Here is a 19,469-nt window from a genome sequence, read left to right as displayed (position 1 = left end):
AAACCATATTTTTGTTCCCTCCATTTCACATAGACAGCAGAACACAGACGTAATCGCTTCATTTGAAGGTATTAGGGATTTTGTTAATTACTTAAAAGTACACAAGCAACATGAAAAGGAAAATCAATTTTTTCAAATCTTTTTAAAAGAAAAGCTCAATATTTTAGAAAATATTTTTCTCCATTTCCTTGCCAAGAATTTTGAGAAAATTCATACCCACTCTCCTATCTGCTGGGAAAATTTGAAGCCATGTCGAGCTGGTGATAAGCTTAACTTAGCATAAAGGCTTAAAACGGGGAAACAACTAGCCTGGCTTTGTCTGAAAGTAAGGTAAGAAGAATTTTTAACAAGGGTTAAATGACGGCCAGGCTGAAGATTTCATAAGTGTGTAGCTATTCCTGAAGAGGATTATAGTTCATTGCAACCTGTGTCCATTATTTATATCAGTATCAGATAAGTAAAGATAAGTAAAGATAACAATAATAAAACTATCTTCTAACCGGTGGAAAATAATAAGAAAAATGAAACACTAACTTATGTAAGATCTGTCTGACCGCTTCTGTTTTTGCAAAGTGAAACAAAGTTGCAATGCTGAGCAACGTTGTTACATTATGAAACTGTGGTAAAAAAGTGGCAAGTACACTGTTTTCATCGTGTAAAATTAGAACAATAAGACGGCACTCGTAATACAGCAAAATGATCCTACAAAAAGGACAGTGTCATTTTCTACAAGTTCACATTCTCCCTACTGTCAAACTGGAAGGACCTGGGCATAAGGATAAAGAGGTGTAGAAGATTGGGGACAGTGATGTTTGGAGGTGTAGCTGAGAGCAATACTTCATACTGTCTTGGTCAAAGCATGTAACTATTCAATAACCTAAAAATTCTGCGGTTCTGATGTCTTGCTGGTCAAATGGCTTTAGTTTCAACTTGTTTATCACTTTTACATCTAACACATTTTTCCTACACAATCCATCAGCATTTCAACTCAGCAAACTCCATTAAGTCAAGTAGTAAATTGAACCTCTAAGGACGCTGGACTTTTACAAGGTTGTAATAATGTAAGAAATAAAATTGTTAGATATGCTGTGTCTACTTATCATGCAGACACCTGCAGATCATCATGAAAGGATCTCTTCTTTGATCCTGGACAAGCAATACACACAGACAGGCACACACACTTTTTGACACATGGACTGTAACTTTACACAGTCCACTATCAAAGCCATGAAAGACAGCTAAGGTCAAAGCACCAGTGGACCTGTCACTGCTGCTACTACATCATGCTGAAACTTCTATTTCAGCACATAAAATGATACCACGGGATGGATATGACAGATGGCAATGGAATTTTTAAGAGATGTATCAAAGAACCTCAAACCGTAATGGATGGACAAAGTTACTGAATGCTGTGACTCACATCACTGATTCTGGGAGGTAGGGCACAAGCTTGACCTCCAGCGTCGCTTTCAAAGATCTGAAATCAAGAAACATAGCGTCAGAACTACAGACGGAGTGGCACCACACTGATTGACTCATAAGCGATTAAGTGTCCAGCCACTTCGACAACACAATATTAGACACACACAGTGCCATTAAGCAGTTAATTAAAAACTACACAGGGCGAGTGCACCACTTTGATGCTGCTTCCACACGGGGTCTGTAGCCTTTGAAGGTGCAATAGTGGAAATATCCTGTGTGTGTTTCTATGAACAGTGCGGTTTCTGCATAGCAGGGAGATGAAACGGTGCAGTTACAGAAGAAGACATTTCCCTTCTGTCCATCTCTACATTCACCCTTCAGTCTCGAAATCTTTCTCTTCTTGATCCACTCTGTCCTCTTCTGTCCCTGGCTTGTGATTGTAAGGCGTTCTGTGTGTGTGGCTTAGCCCGGCACTTGAGGTGACTGTGCAGCCTCAGAGGGCTTAAACAATTTTATAATACAGTGGTGACAGAGAGCCATTCGTTAGAGGGTGTGACTCCATCCCTCGCTCAGACAGTTATCAGGATTTGCTTTGAGACTTTGTCACAGGTTAGGAGAGATCTAATAGTTGGCATGGCTGGTGACAGAAATGGAGCATTTTGTTCTCAAAATGTATCTGACACAAAGTCAAATGACTTGAAGCTGAATTTCCTGCAGTTCCCTTTGACAGAATTTACAAGACACTTAAACTAAGAGACCTGTTGGGACAATCACTTTTTCTAAAGTTTAGGATCACTTTTATACATACGCAATACTAAACCATTTTAGTTGCATTTGGAAAAACTCCCTTGCTCCTTTTTATACTAGTAAGAACTCCCATCTTCCCTTCTGACGAGCAAACTACAGTAACTCTTCCTCCCCTGCACAAGTACACTTATAAAGAGGCTGTAAACAGTGCTGCTTTGCCGTAAACGGACTAATTTTAGAAAGCTTTAGCAACTCTCCCACAAATCCTCAGAGCTTGCTGGCCTATTTCCCACAGCCGACGGGCAGCCAGCTTCTTACTGTATACATAGCTCTGCTGGGATGAACAAAAGCTGAAAACACGAGAGGGAATGAGAAGGTGGGACCGTGACTTTGGGTCAAGGTTGTCAAGCGCAGCGTTACGGTGGTAAAAGGGATTTCGGCTTAGTCAACACATGAGTCAGTTTGGAAACTGTGGGAGAAAGACCACCAGGCAACGGTCTGGTGTTTAGCCTCTGAGAAACAAGGGAGAGTGTGTTTAAATTAAAGGTAGGGGAATAAAGGAAAGCAAAAAGGAAGGAGACAAAGCCACAAAAAAAAAATCTTGAAGAAAGGATGTTCCGAGAACCTGAGAGAGTAACAACAGATTAGTACAGTTCCAAGCCCATGCATGAAAGTTCAAGGAGTGATGATGTAATTTAAAAAGACTAAAGATGAATTTTGCAAAGAAATTATCAGAAAAGCACTAAAAAGATCTTATAAAAGAAGTGGGACCTGGGGTAAAAAAAAAAAGGGGGGGGGGGGGCTGTTTAATATTTAGCGTCTTTACACCAACCATCTGCTGGTGACTGCGGGGCTGACGAAAGAGTGGAGAATGCCATCTACCACATATGGCTTTTAATAATTCATGCATGTGCTGCAGCGCCACCTCGGCCTTCTGCGCTGCGAAATGTAACGGGGCCTCATTAGGCCAGCTGGCTGGAGTTCCCAAGAAAAATAACAACTCACATATTCACACCTAGTTGCTGACAGATGTGTGCAAATGCACAAACATGACTATCACAGAGCAGGTGGTGGGATGAATGAGCTGGGTTAGAGCAAGTGAAACAGGACGGAGAATATTTTGTAAGCAGTCAGGACTCATCTACTGAAGGACATCACTGGTTATGTACCGACTCCAAAATGACGACACCGTATTGACTTCAAGTATAGATTAAAAACCAAGGGAGTGTTATTAATCAAAGCCACACTCCTCTTCTATCATGCAGTCACAACTAATGAACACATGTTCATAAAAGGCTTAAGAAAATGACTGTTTCCTTGGGTGATTCCTAAAATAGACCACCAAGACGAGAGTATTCTCCAGGGCTCTACCTTCAAGATGGAGAGTGGTGGATTTCTCTATCAATAAATAACCAGCCGGCATGAGTCTAATTACTAACCTGAGAGGATTTAGACTTCCCTCTCTGCACCTGGGTGAGGAATGCTCCCCTGTGTTTATGTTGATGGGAGGTTTGCACTTAAAACTTACCAGGAAGCAGAGGGGAACATGAGCTTATGTGCTTCTAATTAATAAATTCTCCTGGGGAGTGCCAAAAGCACTGCATGATCTCCTGCTCTCTTTATTGACAGCACAGGCATTGTATATGTGAATAAAAAGGAAATATGTGTGCAGCTTGTTTCATTACAGTGTATGCACAATGTGCACTACACAAGAGATTCACAAACATGCACTGTATACCTCAAAAGGTGGGTGAATGTTGGTTATGTATTATATCATCATGTTACCATATCTTTTTTTTTATTTGAGGAAAGACTCAGGGGCTCACTAAAAGTCACAAAAGAGAGGAGGGGAGAGGCACAAGAGATCTACTGCAGTTCACAAATTTAAAAAAAAAAAAAAAACATGGTGACACTGATGGTGACATATGCATAGAAAACACTGAATAACTTTAAATTTTAAGATTGGCAAGATATTACATTTTAACATTCAATTCTCAACAGTAAAACTGCATTTAGAAGTACTTTGCTACATCTTACATAAGGAGAACTTCTATCTTAATAATCTTTTGGTATCTGTCTTTTTTTCACAGCATTGGCACACACCTCCATCTGTGTATGTGCATGTGCTCAGTGGTACCTGTGATGCAGAGGGCCTCTTTTCCCGGCTTCTCTTCGTGAGGTTGTCAAGGCCTTTGAGTGAAGAGAAAAGGCCTTTCTTCCGCTGTCGGCAAGTCAGGGACAACGAACGCCTCCTGAGTGTAGCCTCATCTCTGGAACAGATCTGAACAGATACTCTATCAGGAATTAAATCATTTAGCTCAACAAAAAGTATACTATCTAATCAAACCATCTTAATTGGGTTCATTTTCCTTCAGTACATACAGGGAGGCTTTGCAGGAAGGGTTTTTATTCTGAATGATTTCCAAGGTTACTGTTGGACATCATGTTCATTAAAATTGAAAAAAACACAAAAAGCAGACAGGGACACACTCTTGGTCCTCTAATTCTTAATCTACATGTAGTACATAGTTTGTCCCTTCTTTATGCCTGTTTTGGAGTTTCTCACCAATGCATGGAAGGAGGAGACAGAGAAAATGCCCAGACGCCCGAGGGTAGTCTTGGTGGGGCGGCTGGCTATAGCGAGGAGGCTCTTTGGGTTGGGCAACTCTCCACCCTGTAGACTGGCCAAGTAGCAGCGCATCCTGAACAGATCCATGTTAAACTTCTCCAGGTTCTGCTCCCACTGCTGGATCTGAAAGAAAGGAAAGAGCCTCACTATACGTAATTTTTAGGGTCTAAATGTAATTATAGTGCATGTTTAAAGAAGAACAAAAGTGTTCATGGGACGTAAAGGGGAGCGGGGGGTTGAAAAGACAGAGTCTAAGTGGGTGAGTTCAGTGCTTTCCATCACGCTACAATTGCTGGCAGATGTTAGTGGAGGATGAGGGCACACACTGGTGAGTTCTGATAGTGAGGAATGAATGCACATCTAATCGGGGAGTGTATACATGTGCAGTAAATTCTAATACACATTTATGATGCAAGTCTCGAGAGAGAGGTGAGGTTGCACATACCCCTCATTAAAACCCAACTCTGCGTGTGCATAGACACACATTCTTAGATACACACAATTTAAAGATGCCTCCCCCCATTCCTGTTTGCACTATGTAAGCTATGAGAAAGTGCTTATTTTGTCGGCTGGAGACTGTCTTTAATGAGAACCCTTAAGTTAAACAACCCTCTATTACAACTAACTTTTATAGGTCTCGTCCGCCCTGCAAGTTCATTTCAAATAACACACCCTATGGCGTCGTCCCATTAGATCTGGTTCAAATTGATGCCATTCTTTAGGATTAGGAGCAAACTCAGGGGGGATGAGACTGTGGTCTTTTATGAACCTTTGACTTTTCAAACATCTTAAACAACAGAGCTTGCTCAGGAATTACCCCAGGACCACACTGGGCCATGATAATGCTTATGTTCATAACTGTCCAGGTGGCCTCATTTAACAACCTCGAGTCAATGACATTCACCCATTATTCCCACTCCACAGTTGGCCTGTGAGGCCAGCTGCCTGGAATCCGTGTGTTTTGGTTAAAAATGACCTTTCATTTAGCATGTGAGATATTTAAATATTTGGAAGAATGATCAAACTCTAGAATGAAGCATTTATGGCATTCATGTCGAGTTGGGAAAGGACTATGCTTAAACGGAGATACACTGATTACAAGGTTTTTGAGAGGGCCTTCCTTTAGTTGAACATTTTCACTTTTTAAGCCGAAAGAAAGACACATTTTCCCAGTTATAAGCAATAAAACAAGTCTTCTACCAATTCAGAGGTTGTACTTCTTCAGCCTTACTCGTTTCGATGTGATCAGTTGCTTTTAGTAGCTAATGGTAGCAAACTATATTAAGATACAGCTTTATATAGTCATTACTGAGTGAGTTTACGACTCGTGCATCTGTTGCGTTTCAGCATTTAGCATTATGCTACAACATTTATAGCAGGTCAACAAAAGTAGCAAGTTTGTTCATTATGTACCGTAATCACAATTAAAGCTCTGGTTACTACCCTCGTCTAAATTTTATATGTAGAAATATAAAATGACAAAATAACTTCAGTTATTAACAACTTCAAGGTGGTTTTTCTTATTTTGATAAGAGTAGTCATAGATGACATTAGCTAGTAGCACCAAAGTGAATAGTTTACAACAAACATGTGGTTAGCATCAGAACCTGCATGTCAATTAATTAATAGGAAAGCTTTTCTTGTTGTTATTACAGAGGAGGGACTATGATTTAAGGTATATCAGATAAGCCTTTTCCTCAAAAGCCATGACAAATTTAGGAGAGTCGCTGCTTTGTTAAAGAAAAAAGAAAAAGAAAACAACTCCAGTCTATGTATAACTACCGCACAAGATCCTATCCTGCTTCTGATTTCCACGGCATCTGGATGCGTTTGTCAACAGTCAAATATGTGTGTCTTCATTCAGGGATGTTCTAAAATAGTCTTGTGCATAAAATTCGATTTTGATGATTCACCAAGGCCTATTTGCAGTCTGTCGCTTTATGCATCTAGCAGGCGGCTTCAATCAGTGCACAGACAATTTACCAGCATCAGTGAAAGACAAGGCATGTTTGGGCCCATTTGACCTGCATGCATCACATATTCACTTATCTATTTCAGAGTTATTCCACAGGGCTGAAATAAACCTTTATTTTAACAGATTCTCATCTTTTGTTTTTAGCAACTGCCAGCAGCTTTTTGTAAATGCTCTAATGCATAAAAAGCCTTTCAATGCTAACTGATAACACTGTGTGTACATGTGCTTGTGTGTGTGTAAAAAGGAGGCAAAGGCAAACTTCACAAGGGGTCTACTGGCACTAATTTCTCTAGACATGGGTGGGGGTGGGCAGAGACATCAAAGTGGTGGCCGGTTGGCGCTAGACAACACGAGGGAACCTTAAATCTATCATCAGCCTTGGGGCGCCTGTATTAAAGTCTTGTCCCAAACCCCTCTGACCCTATCATTGACTCCAACTCCGCCTGTCTCTTTGTCTACTCTGAGGTGGCATGCTGGTTAAGTGGAAACAGATACAAGCTCACAGTCAGTTAGTCTAGAAGTCAGGCAGTGACACCTCTGTTGGTCATTACTGCAGTGAGATGTCCAGAGGCACTATCTCAGTCACAGGTAGAAAACTGTAGCCAGACTTCCCTCATTCTTCGACAAACAGTCATTTCTTGCAAAAGTATTTGTACTCTTGCTAAGCTATAGATTTTAGGCCTTTTATGCACATCAGTAATCTTCTGTATGTAGGCTAAAGCGCACAGCCGGGTGCTTTGAATTCTCCCCAAGGCTGTGAAGAGGAGGTGGAGGTAGAGGATAATGCATGTTGAGAGCCCATTACCAGAAAACATCTGGAACCCCAGTCTGATGCTTGGGGAAGTAAGCTGCTCCCCTGGGCCCCTTGCAATGCGCTTGGGGACTGATGCATTTAGGCCACTTCACCCACCCACAGATAAAAATAAAGCACTAAAGGCTTGTCACTACAGTTACAAAATCCAGAAAATTAAGTAGGGCAAATCATGTGGTTACTGAATGTATCACACTGAATAATGACACAGAGGAGTTTAAAAATCTTAATGCATCACAAGCCTTCCTCTGTCAATTCTTTCATTTAAAACTTTTTGTTCCCACCTGGTTTTCAATGGCCTTGCGGTTCTTGGGGTCGCTGACCACAGTCAGCTGCAGCTCAGCCATCTTCTTCATCTTCCCGTCCATGTCGATCTTCTGCAGCAGGCCCCGGACTTGACTCTTCAAAAGACGCACTGTGTCCTCCTTGCCCTGGCGCTTGGCCAGCAGTGAGGCACTAGCAGAGTGGATGGCCGTCACCCAGTTCTCTAGGTCAGTCTGGTTGCTGGCCTGGAAGGGCATAGTGAGTGTGATTTGATGAAATACTAAGGCTGATATTCAGAGACAGGAGGTCTGCTAAATCTAACAGGATTGCCAATACACTGTTATTGTGTTCTCCTATCATGTATTACGCTTAGATCATTGGGCGTCAAACTGGGCTGTGCTGGTTTAAAAAAAAAAAAAAAAAAAACTTGAAACAGTGCCTGCATGACAAAGCAGAGGGTGTAAACATTGGCTGAAATTAGACATACATTTCCTGTTAATCTGTTTCAGATTTTTTTTCTATGACTTTCTGCAGTGATTCAGCTGAGAGAAGCACGTGGGATATGAGCTCCCCTTAGAACGATTATGACACTTGCTCAACAGGCCATGTGAGTGGAAACAAAAGCACAAAACCCAGGTCATCTTCATGTTACAGGGGCGATTGTCTTCTTTCTAGTCTTTGGGGCCATGTCAGCTCCTTGCTGAACTATTTTGTTAGATGTACTGTATGGATACTGCAACAAAGTGCAGTTTTGAAACCTTTTAATGTTTAGTGAAGGTGGCTATACGTGAAGAGCTGAGACTTGGAGTGAATTTGGTAGTGATATGTAGGTCAGTCAGCACAATGGCCAAATAAAATGTGCTCTTACAGCGGAGAAGTTTGGGCACTTTTCTTTAAGGTACCTCACAGGCCAAAATGGGTCATTTCATATGCTCTACTCAAGGGAAGGGGAAAGTGAACGTTAGGCACAATTTTACCACATCCTGTGCCCTGTGGGTAGATGCTGCTGTCTATCTAGTTGAACCCAGACACGCTTATCTGTGTGTCTGAAAACCAAGATATTGTTGCATTTGATTTATCAAAGGTACTTTAAACCTAGGATACCTTCTTAAATAATGTGCAGTAGATTTCAGGACAATCATCTATCCAGAGCATTGAATCAGCTCATGTGTTTCACCTGAAAGAGGTAGACGTCCCCATATGAGTTGCTGAGACAGAAAACATTCTCCTTTTTTGGGTGCTCTGGTACAGCCTGGACGACGCTGTCTTCAGCTAACAGAGCGTAGCGAGGCGACAGCTCCTGCTCCGGGGAGCCTTTACTGTAAGTCTCATAGAACAGCAATGTGCATCCTGGAAAAGCAGCAGCAGAAGTGAAGACACAAAGACAAAAACATGCAAATCTGTAAGTGATGAGTAAGTGAAGCAGAAAAAAGTGCATGTAATCAAATAGCATTTTTCTAGTTTGTAAGTTTCACTTTATGTGTGATGCTGTGGCCAAGCACATGACTTTTGTAATAAGAAAAACCCTGAGAACGAAGAGGAACCTGCCTGGATGTGGGATTTGGATAATCTGCTTGACCTTGAACCATTTAAAATCACAAGTCAGCACAATCTTTAATTCAGTTTCAAGGAGAATGAGGCTTCCCTGGTCCCCACACATCCTCAAACTCACCTTTCAGAGTTACCCAGTACTGTTTCCACCTGCGTCGGGTCACTAGCTCCAGCTTCCTGTCCTTGTGCAGGGTGATGAGTGGTTTAAAAGAAAGCCATCCAGCCCGCCTGACCACCCCCTGCTCCTTTTCAAACAGGAGGTCTAGCTGTTCCAGCGAGCCTTCAACAGACTCGCTGCTGCTCTCCCCCTCCTCTGTGCCAGTAGACTGGTCTCTTCTCTCAACTCCTCCTGCTCCTCCCTGTCCAGTGCCTATCTCCAGCTCACGCATGAAGTTCTCATAAATGTTCTGACGTAGGGCATCGCTGGTTGTTTGATGAATGGCTCCAGATGATTGAGCTCTGGAGGCTCCTGTGAACCAGGGGAGGCTGCCAGAGACCTGGGAGGGGGAGCTGGTGTCTGCAGTAAGGCCATCAACTCCACTGTCAAAGGCATCATTTAGATCCTTGTACCTGGTTTCCTGATAGGGCAAAATAAGATGAAGGGAGGGCATGGATTAGTTGTGAGCTGTGATATTGATCTGCTTTGGATTTATCTCAAAATAATGTTCTTCCAAGGTACATTAAGGGTAAAAAATAATAATAATAATAAATAAACAGCTGTATATTCCACTGAAAATACAGCATACAAAAGTCCTGTGAGCTTTCATTCGCAACCTAACGGTGCATCTTTCAATTAACCTTGAGGCACTGCAAAATTGGAGAAGAAACTTTTGAAAAAGTCTAGTTAAACCACTTGAACCTTCAAAGTCTGGATTACAGTCACTAAATCTTTCACTAGGCTGAGAAAGTGGGACAAATTTCCTGTGATGGCACCTGGGAGGTTGGAACCCTCCAGGCTCAGACAATTTCACGTCATTTGAGGTCTGCTATGGCTTCCCAATTCCCCAAATGAACACTTGATGGAACTGCACTCTTTCATGCCTAATGACAGCCTACGTACACTTGACTAGATTGCAGCATCGATTTTGCCCCCGGCAACACAGTGGAGTGCTCTCAACATGCAGACAGTGTTTGTGCCGTCGTGCTAGAGCTCATTCTCTGTCTTCGTTTGTTCCCATTTCTCACTCAACTCAAATGTGTATACAAATTCTCTGCTTGCATAGGAAAATAATGTGATCCTTCAGTGAGTCCTGCAGTGGTGTGCTTTCTTCTATCATGTAACATGACAGCTGAGAAATTTGGTTTGGCTTCATGGCAGCAGTGAACCCCAGGACTCTGCAGTGGTCACTTAGGGACATCCTTCGTTTAAGCATTATGTGCATCTGGTACCTTAATATACACAGTATTTGTGTAGTAAAGTCAAAGAAATTCTGTACTAAGCAAACGGTGGGTCCTGTTCAGCTATACATAATTTACATTAGTGGGCAGTGCCCAATTTTATATCTGAACCCATTACAGCTGTTTTGAATTAAAGGCAGTTTCCTGGTCTTTGGCATGAGGGTCGCGGTTTGACCTTTAAGCCCACAACAGAGCCCAGGAGCACAGGTGGAGAAGAACCAGAGCTGGAGGTGCTCCCAGATGTGATTGACTTGCTGAAAGGAGGCACTTTGACTAGCTGCTGGGGATATATGGCCATGGAGGTTTGCATATCAAAAAAATTGCCCCCAAAGGACACAGAACATTTAGTTTAAAAGCCAGCTTTAAGCATCTCAGTAATAACATTACCAATATTTGTTTGTATGGCTCCTAATTAAAATAAAAAACCTTCAATATTTAGTCTTCATGGGCATTTTTCCACTGAAAGTCCAGCTTTTACAACTTGTTACCAGCTCCTAATTTTAGCAACACACTTTATTTCCTTCAAGTAACTACACCTATTTAAATATTCCTTGAGTATATCTGCGGGGGGAAAAAAAACCATAAGGAAACCAAGTCTGAAGTACACCTCTGGTGCTGCTGTAGCTTGTCCCCAAAACCAGTTAAGCGCCTACACATGGGCGTAGATTAGTGTGGTGTTATGGCAAGCCACAGATTTAGAGGCAGGCATTAGTAATGCAAAGTGAAAGCTGTGCAACACTCGAAGAGAATACTGCCTGTCTAACAGGTGTGTATCATCACAGGGTTGAGTGACAGTGTCAAGGCAAAGTATATCATATATTTCTCCCAGCATTATCTGTTGTCTAAGCACAAGGAGAAACCTACAAATCCTTATGTAAGCTACGAATAAAATGTCAGCTGAATACAATGACTACTGAATGAGTACTGAATCTCCATTAGTCGTTTTACTCTCCTGGGACTGTGAAGGGAAAACCCAAAAACATCTGCACAACACAACAAACAGAACAACCATAATTCATTAACATCAACATAAAGGAAGGCTGGGGTTAAATCTTCAGCTAGGATTTAGTTTCACTCTAACGGAGCCTCTCAAAGGCTTAGAGCTTTTCCCATGGTAGTGCCCAAATACTGTTCTTAAAACTTTTACAAGGCAAAGCTAAACAAATTAATGCAGAAACAATTACTTTTAAGCCTCAAAGACAGTCAGGGACAAGAGTTCAGGTTTGGTTAAAGCAAGCGATTTATGTCAAATTAAAGCTATTAAGAATGTAGTGAATGTAGAAAAAGGAAAACAAAACACAAGGTTTAAAAAAAAACAATGTTCCAGAGAATTATTTGTTATTTCCAACCTGTCCTCTGACCCATGCCTGTATGTATGTAGAGATCAGCTGTCTGCTCTGTGTTTCATGCAGCTCCACATACACTTGCATCAGACATCTGCAGGCTTGAAAGCTTCAAAACCTTTTGAAATAAGATGTAATTCTTGGGCTACTGACCACTAAAGCTAAAGTCTTACTTAACACAAATCAGTTATCAAACTCCTCATAGACATTAACATGCAACAAGTTCTGCCCATTCAACAAATAAACAAATAAATCAAGTAGCTAGCCTGCCATAACATATCGGATGTACCCACCAATATATAGTCAACACGCCATCTGCACAGTCGACGCTGACATCTCTTCCTCTGAGGATCATCCATGCCTTACATTGTAAAGGTAGTACCTCTCATCTCTGTTCCATCCTCACAAAAAACAACATGACCCAGCGCTGGCTGCCTTACAAATTTTATTTTGTGCTGCCCACTGTGCCTTGTCTTCAGACAGCTGGTGTTGTGGTGCTGAGGACCGGAGGACGGTGGTTGGTTGCTAACTATGCCAGGACAACTACAGCGGCTCATGATCTCATAAACCATGCGAGACTGAAAACTGTCTGCTCAAGGATGTTACCGATGCCTTCTGCTGTCTAATAAGCACTTGCTCTAGGAATTAGCTATGAAGTAACTACTGATAACCACATTGAGACCGTGATAACTGTATCTACTGAGTGCTTTAACTATACAAATACAGAACCATAAGGCATAATATTTAACACGCCTTGTAGGTAAGATCCCTGTGCTAACCTTGATAATGGGTAAGGAAATAATTTTAAAAAATGCTAGGCGCAAACTTTATTCAAGGTGATCCCTTATGACCAGCTTACCTGAGACTTCCTCTTCTTGCGGCTGAGGCTGCCTGTCCAGTCACTAATGCGCCGCATGCGGTTTTTGATGGAGTCTTTTTTATGGAAGATGAAATCTGGCACACCTTGTTCCTGGTGGTGTTCATGGTCAGGGTACTGGTCCAGGCCCTCGCTCCTAGTGTGAGCTTTGGTTCTGCGACAGGGCAGGGTGTATGAAGAGTACTGCCGGATCTCGTGGCCATCTTCCTCCAAGGGCACATCAAGGACAGATGCAAAGGAGGCTCGGTGAGGCCTCTGGTCAGGTGGAAGCACCTTTAACTGGGAGGACAGTTCCCTTGCTGTGTTAAAGGTAGCTGCCATAGGGGAGTCCCTGTAGAGGCCTGTGACAGACACATGTGGACACTGTTCAGTGAAGGAGTCGAGTGGGTGGATGGGAGAGTGGACTAGAGTCCTGCTAGCAGAGCAGGGTTGGTCCTGCTCACACAGCTCTGTGCCAGGCCCCCAGGGAGAGTCATACCAGGAGCCATCAGAACTCAGTGAGCTTCCCTTGCTAGTTCTGGCTGTGGAGGAGGTAGAGGCTGGTGGAGGACCACTGTGTTGGCCATCCTGCCCACTACCACTGGAGCCAGGCAGACTGGGAGTGGAGGCAGATTCTGGGTTTGAAGAAAACTTAAGGAGTTGTACGGGGCCAGAGGCCTCATCCAGGAGAAGAGGATTCCCTGAGGTGTTGGTGAACTCCACCCTGAGACTGCCATCCTTTTTGATCACCACCCTTGGACTGCTCTGTTCCTCTAAAATCTTATGTCCATCACTTTGTCTATTCAGGGTATGGCCATTAAGCTCAGCCCCATAGGGATTATCTTCGAATTCATCGGACATATGCCGCCTTCGTATAGCACATCCCGAAGACCGACGCCAACCATTCTCACTTGGGCTTCCTCTTGCTCCTTTGGAGATGTAGTCATAGCGCGGAGTGGAGTGAGGCTGTCTGCTCCTGGGAGGGGAGAAACACCCACGGCCAACACATCTAGCCTTGTACCCTGAGCCCACTGGGGCACTTTTCCACCACGTATGTGGTGACAAAGCGCTGTCTTTGGCTGAGTGGACCTTCAGGGAATATGGTTTCTGTTTCCCAGGGAAGACAAAACTGGTGCCTTTGGGGCCCTGAATGCTGTACTGGCTTTCTGAATTCCCCATTCCTGTCTGGAAGAAAACAATGTCACTGTTAAAATTAATGCTGCACATACTAATGCATGCTTAAAAAATAGTGCAGCATAATATATGACATTGTATGATATAATGCCAGCTCATCAAAGATATAAAATTAACATATTTTTCATAAACAATAATGGCTAATTTCTCCTAAAACAATGCCACACAAACATCATTTAATTTGCAGCGGCTGTTTCCAGAGTAAAACAGCAGCTGGTCTAATCTCTTCCTTATGCCTTTCAAAGACAAGAGCTATAAGTCACATCTGGTCATTAACCTGTATGGTCCCTCCCCCATTTTACTAAATTCTTCCATTCCCTTGATAGGAAAGTCAAGTCAGATGAACAGGCTTTATAGGCTTTAGGCTGTCATGGTCGTTATGTGTGACAGAGATCAGGCTAATGTAAAACCACTTCCAGACTGTCCAAAACACACTTAGATTAGAAACGGAGAGCTGTGACCAGACACGTATTTCATAACACAGTGGATGTTATAGCACATAAACTGATATGACACTATGTGCTTCTGTCTGTGGTTGGATTACATAATAGGTCTACCTTTAACAGTTTCCATGACTTTAAATTAGAACACAAAGTAGATTACTAATCTATTTTTTTTTTCAAAAAAGCCTGTACAACATAATGTCCATTTTAAACAAAGAAAAGAAAACTTTATTAAAAGAGGAAGTAACAGTCATTCATATTTGTCTGTATTCTGTGGTGGAATTTCTTAACAAATCAGACAAAATATCTTCACAATCTATATACAAAAGCCAGAGATTAGGTTTACCTGTCTGAACGTCTCGTCTCAGTTTGGAGCTCCTTTGCACAGTTCTCTTCGCTTCATTTCTCAACATAAAGTCATTCCTCCATCATCAGGCTCATCTGAAACAGAGAGAGAAGCTGACTAAGTGCTTTGGACTCTTTCCACAGCTCTGTAATTTACTCGGTACAATAAGCTCCACGTTTGATAACAGGTGGGCCAGTTAAAGAGCAGACCTAATCCCCAGCATATGGGAAAGGAGGGTATTTAGTAAGCAACACCACTTGTTTCTGGCTGAGATAAACAAAGCCACTGTAGAACTCCAACCACATCTGAGATGTCTTACTTTCAGTACTTTTAGACAGCTATTTTCTGTCTGATAATAAAAGCAGTATAAAGCTGGAAGATATGCAGAAACATATTTCAGCCAATATCCAGAGACAAAAATATTTTTCAGCAAACCCTCTGCAGCCTCAAACTATTAACATGTCTTCGCTTTAACAAAGTTCCAAGTAGTATCATATCAAAAAGGCTTTGTACTTTAGGGTACAGCCCACTAAGGCAGTGCCACCCTGGCATTAGTGTATGACTGGTTAAAAAAAATCTACTCCACCCCTGAAAGGCAACTCTCCTCATTCAGGCATCCAAACCAAACATTAGTCGCATTTTTCCACCTCCCCACAAGTAAATGATGTCGTCACTGATCGGAGTTGGGAACGTTTTTGAATGCCGGCTACAATTTACCCTCCGTTTATTTTTAAATCATGGAATCCTAGCTTGTTCCTTTTTTTTATTTTAAATTCGTCATTGCTAAATTTATCTAGTGCCAGGATCCAAAACCAGAAAGGGCTGAGGAGCGCTCTTTGAGGAAGCAGCAATTGTCCTCTAAGAAACAGCATGACTCTGTGTCATGTGTCATGTGTAATATAACCCACTTAAAGGAGGTTTCCAAATACCGCTAACTCCAGTAAACCTCCCAGCACACGTACAGCATGTGTACAGCTACAGCATAAACAGCCTGGTGCCAAAAAGCATTAACTTTCAGGATTAAGGGATCCACAGCATTAAGAGTATATCTGCTCATGTTTTGATGCACCTTGAATGTGAGGTTAGAGGGTTAGAAGAATTTCCAGGGGATTTTGGGGCACATGGGGTCCCGGATGCTGAAGTTCAAAGAGGGGGCGTGAAAATCCAGGATTATTTTACCAAAAGAAAAAACTAACATGACAAGGCACCACAATAGGAAAATTGCTTTCCTTTTTTTAAACTGTTCAGAATTAGAAAATGTAGTACTTGGAGGTACAGGTCCGGTAATGAACTTGATCTATAACACTGAGCTGATCAGAGGCTTAACCTGTGCTACTAATATTGGCTTAATTTGGAATGATTTAAGGTTCAACCAGAGGGAGAAGACATTAAAAGACACACTGATGCAATAAGAGTTAATAGATGTTTGTCTTGCTTCCATGAGCTAGAAAGTAAAAGGCCCAACAATTTGATGTCCTTCTACATGAATGGAGAGTTTCTAAACAATGTCCTTTCTGGGGTGAAAGCGAAGAAAGCAGCTGGTAACAACACAGAGTCAGCATAAAGCTGGTTGTCAAACTTGTCACTATGACTGCTTTGTGTTAACACTACTACTGATGCTTTTCTAGCAAAGTTTATTCCCTCAATGCAGTGCTGTGAGTATGAAACGCTCAAAGACGTGCAAACACACAAACCTTAAAACACACACGTTTGCCTTCTGCTGCAACTTGAACTAGAGTATTGTGCGACGGTTTGGGGAGAACAACAAGACAAGTCTTTCTTTTAGCTGCAAACCACCGCGCCCAGTTCCGAACCCTCCCTTTTCCCCTTTAGTTCTGTGTTCTTGTCAATAGGCTTCCTACAGGCCATCTGTTCAGGGGGCAAGAGACCACTGCCACCCATCGCTCCTCAACACACCCCGTGACCTGGCATTCTTCTCGCACTGCCCTTGGGCGACTCCCACGCAAGCTACGCGTTTAGTCTGGCACGGTGTGTGTCTTGGATTTGGAGCTTGGGATAACTGAGGAACAGGTCACACCTTAACATGGTCCAAACACAGCAGGTACGTAAAGTTTTAAGGAAGACAACTGCTGAGCCTCTGTGGAAAAGGAGCTATAACCGAGCAGCTTGGAAAACTACACTTTAAATTCTGACCATTGGGTGAAAAGTGGAGGCAATAAATTATTGACAGGACTATGAAACACAAGAAGATTCCCCAGAGAACTAAGCCTCACAGTAACATTATGATGTTGTTGCAGTTTGTTTTAGCTCCTTTGCCACAAAACATTGGAGATGGAGTACATTCAAAGGAGCAATAACACATATGGGCTAACCATGTCACACTGTCTTTAGTTAACATGTGGTCTGGATAGGAAGAAATCTAATGAACAATGAAAATTGGAAATAAATAATAAATCTCATACAAAATAAAGTAACAACAAGGTTTCATGCTTTCTGAATTATTAGACTGTGAACCGAGAACTATGAGTTCATTTGTTATTGGTAGAGACTGTTAACACAACACACTGCCTTCCTCCTGTCGAATCACGGCCCATGGGACTTGTCTCTTATCACTTTCCTCTGGCGCGGTGACAACTGAGTTCTTAAAGGAGCAGTGTGCCTAGACCTCCAGTCTTTTTATATGCAACCTAAATTCAAATTCTTATGCAGAACACATATGTTCTTGTGGAATTAAAAACAACAACAGGAAGTGAAGACACAAGAGCCAAAGCTTAGGATGTCTTCCCCTGACGTTTTGTCAGGTCAACCAGATTTAAAGTATTCTGCGGTTGTTTGCTTATGAAGAGAAATGTCTTTCTTTGAATCACTCATTGAAAGCCCATAATACTATGTGGTGGATTCTGCCAAAGCCACCAAACATCAATCAAAGTGCTTGTTAAGTGTCTTTCAGACTTTTTCATTATACATTTTGAGGTTCTACGCCTGGCTACTGACCAAAAATGACATGGCGGCCATCTGAAAGATTTATACACGTATGCCACTGCCATTCCAGGGTGATGCCAAGAAACTAAACACAAAACACTTTCACACAATGTATCCTAAAATTTTAATCATGAATCATGATCACATTATTCTCAGAGGTGAACATGAGTCAGGCATTAAATGCCGACATACAGCAGCAGAAGTGATAAAGTCTGAGTTGTGAAAGTTCACTTTGTTGTGCCTTCAGCATGTGGCCTGGTAAAGGCATTACACAGCATGGCAGCATATACAAGAGATAACAACTAAAGCACACACACACACACACACACACCTAAAAAAATACAGGTGGAACCTAAGCAGCACTCACATGCAAGCAGAGTGAAACCAACATCTGTGCACTTGGACAATAGGAAACACAATGGTATCTCTTCACCCCACCCTCATCCTAATCTAGTAAATAAGAGAAACAAAGGAACAGACAGATAAAACACAGAGCCCATAACATCCCTTACCTCGCTTGCCCCAGCTTTAATCTGAAAGCTCTTTGAAGAGCTTGCAAAAGAAATCTGGGTTCTCCCTGTGAAAGATCGTTGAGTCTGAAAGCAACATGCACACACCTCATCTGTCTTACACACCCAGAAACACTGGACGACACGTGGAAACTCCCTCCCGGCTCCGAAGCAGCAGCAGCAGCAGCAAATCACAATCCTCCTGAGGTAACGCTGGGTAACAGAGCGCCAAGAGGAAAAGCCAGAGAGCAGGGAGGAAAAAGTGAAAATGTTTCAAAAAGGAGAGCTCTCTGACTAAGAGAAGGATGTTTTATAGCTCTCATCCATTTAGAGTGTCCAAAGCAAAAAAGGCTCAACTGCTCCACACAGTTGTTTTTCCTATATTCTGTTTTTCCATTGACTAGGAGGAGGATGCAGGGCTTGTTAGAGCCAAGGCGGTTTTCTATAGCTCTTTGAGGCGATTGGGTGAAGCAAGCTGGTGTGTAATGGCTGCAGCACTGCCTGGGAGGCACTGGGGAAAGCGCAATGACTGGAGCTCTTGTCTGACCCCAAATACCACAATGATCCTAGGAAGCCACAGAGGCAGTCAGCTTTTGGGGAAACAGAAAAAAAAGTGTGAGTTTATGAGTGAATAGCAAAAAAGTCCAGTGAGCACAGACAGAGGTTTGGTGTAAAAATGAGCAAGTCTAAAAAGAACAACACACAGAAGCAATACAGAGTTAGCAGCAGCTAAAAGTTTCAAAGGGCCTTATGTGCATCATGTTTTAAGGAGAAGCTAATCAAAACACAAGAAAATTAATCAAACCCTTCCCCCGTATTAGAATTTCTGATATCCACTCGGAGTGTTGTGACTAAGCCTTATCCCAGCGGAGACACACTTGAGACCGCCGTCGGTCTAAAAACACACATGCCTCCATTTGTCTATGGTTCACATAACTGTGGTCGCGCAGTCAAACTGGACCCATTCACAAAGCCACACCAGAACACAACACAGTAAGAGAACTAGATGAACGGTGACAGATTTAAAGCTGATCCCAA

General features: G+C 42.3%; 1 protein-coding gene across 5 annotated transcripts in view; it reads right to left on the bottom strand.

Annotated features, from left to right (window-relative positions):
* Nucleotides 1-19,469, bottom strand: part of tiam2a (TIAM Rac1 associated GEF 2a) — a 106,572-nt gene that overhangs the window by 50,856 nt on the left and 36,247 nt on the right. For 2 of the 5 annotated variants that reach the window (XM_067479467.1, XM_067479466.1), the window contains exons 2-9: nucleotides 14,980-15,074; nucleotides 13,000-14,181; nucleotides 9,521-9,977; nucleotides 9,026-9,198; nucleotides 7,869-8,093; nucleotides 4,736-4,921; nucleotides 4,307-4,450; nucleotides 1,421-1,477 (exon numbers count right to left, since the gene is read on the bottom strand). In XM_067479467.1, the coding sequence (XP_067335568.1) occupies nucleotides 1,421-1,477; nucleotides 4,307-4,450; nucleotides 4,736-4,921; nucleotides 7,869-8,093; nucleotides 9,026-9,198; nucleotides 9,521-9,977; nucleotides 13,000-14,175 (2,418 nt within the window). In that variant the 5' untranslated portion in view covers nucleotides 14,176-14,181; nucleotides 14,980-15,074. Of the gene's footprint in view, nucleotides 1-1,420; nucleotides 1,478-4,306; nucleotides 4,451-4,735; nucleotides 4,922-7,868; nucleotides 8,094-9,025; nucleotides 9,199-9,520; nucleotides 9,978-12,433; nucleotides 12,569-12,999; nucleotides 14,182-14,979; nucleotides 15,075-18,434; nucleotides 18,514-19,469 lie in introns of those variants that run through there. The other 3 variants (XM_067479468.1, XM_067479469.1, XM_067479470.1) reach the window with 3 other exon arrangements.

This window comes from Channa argus, chromosome 16 (assembly GCF_033026475.1).
Source record: "Channa argus isolate prfri chromosome 16, Channa argus male v1.0, whole genome shotgun sequence".
NCBI classification, from domain to species: Eukaryota; Metazoa; Chordata; class Actinopteri; order Anabantiformes; family Channidae; genus Channa; species Channa argus.
Note: the sequence above shows the minus strand (reverse complement) of the source record. Positions and strands in the feature narration are given on the sequence as shown.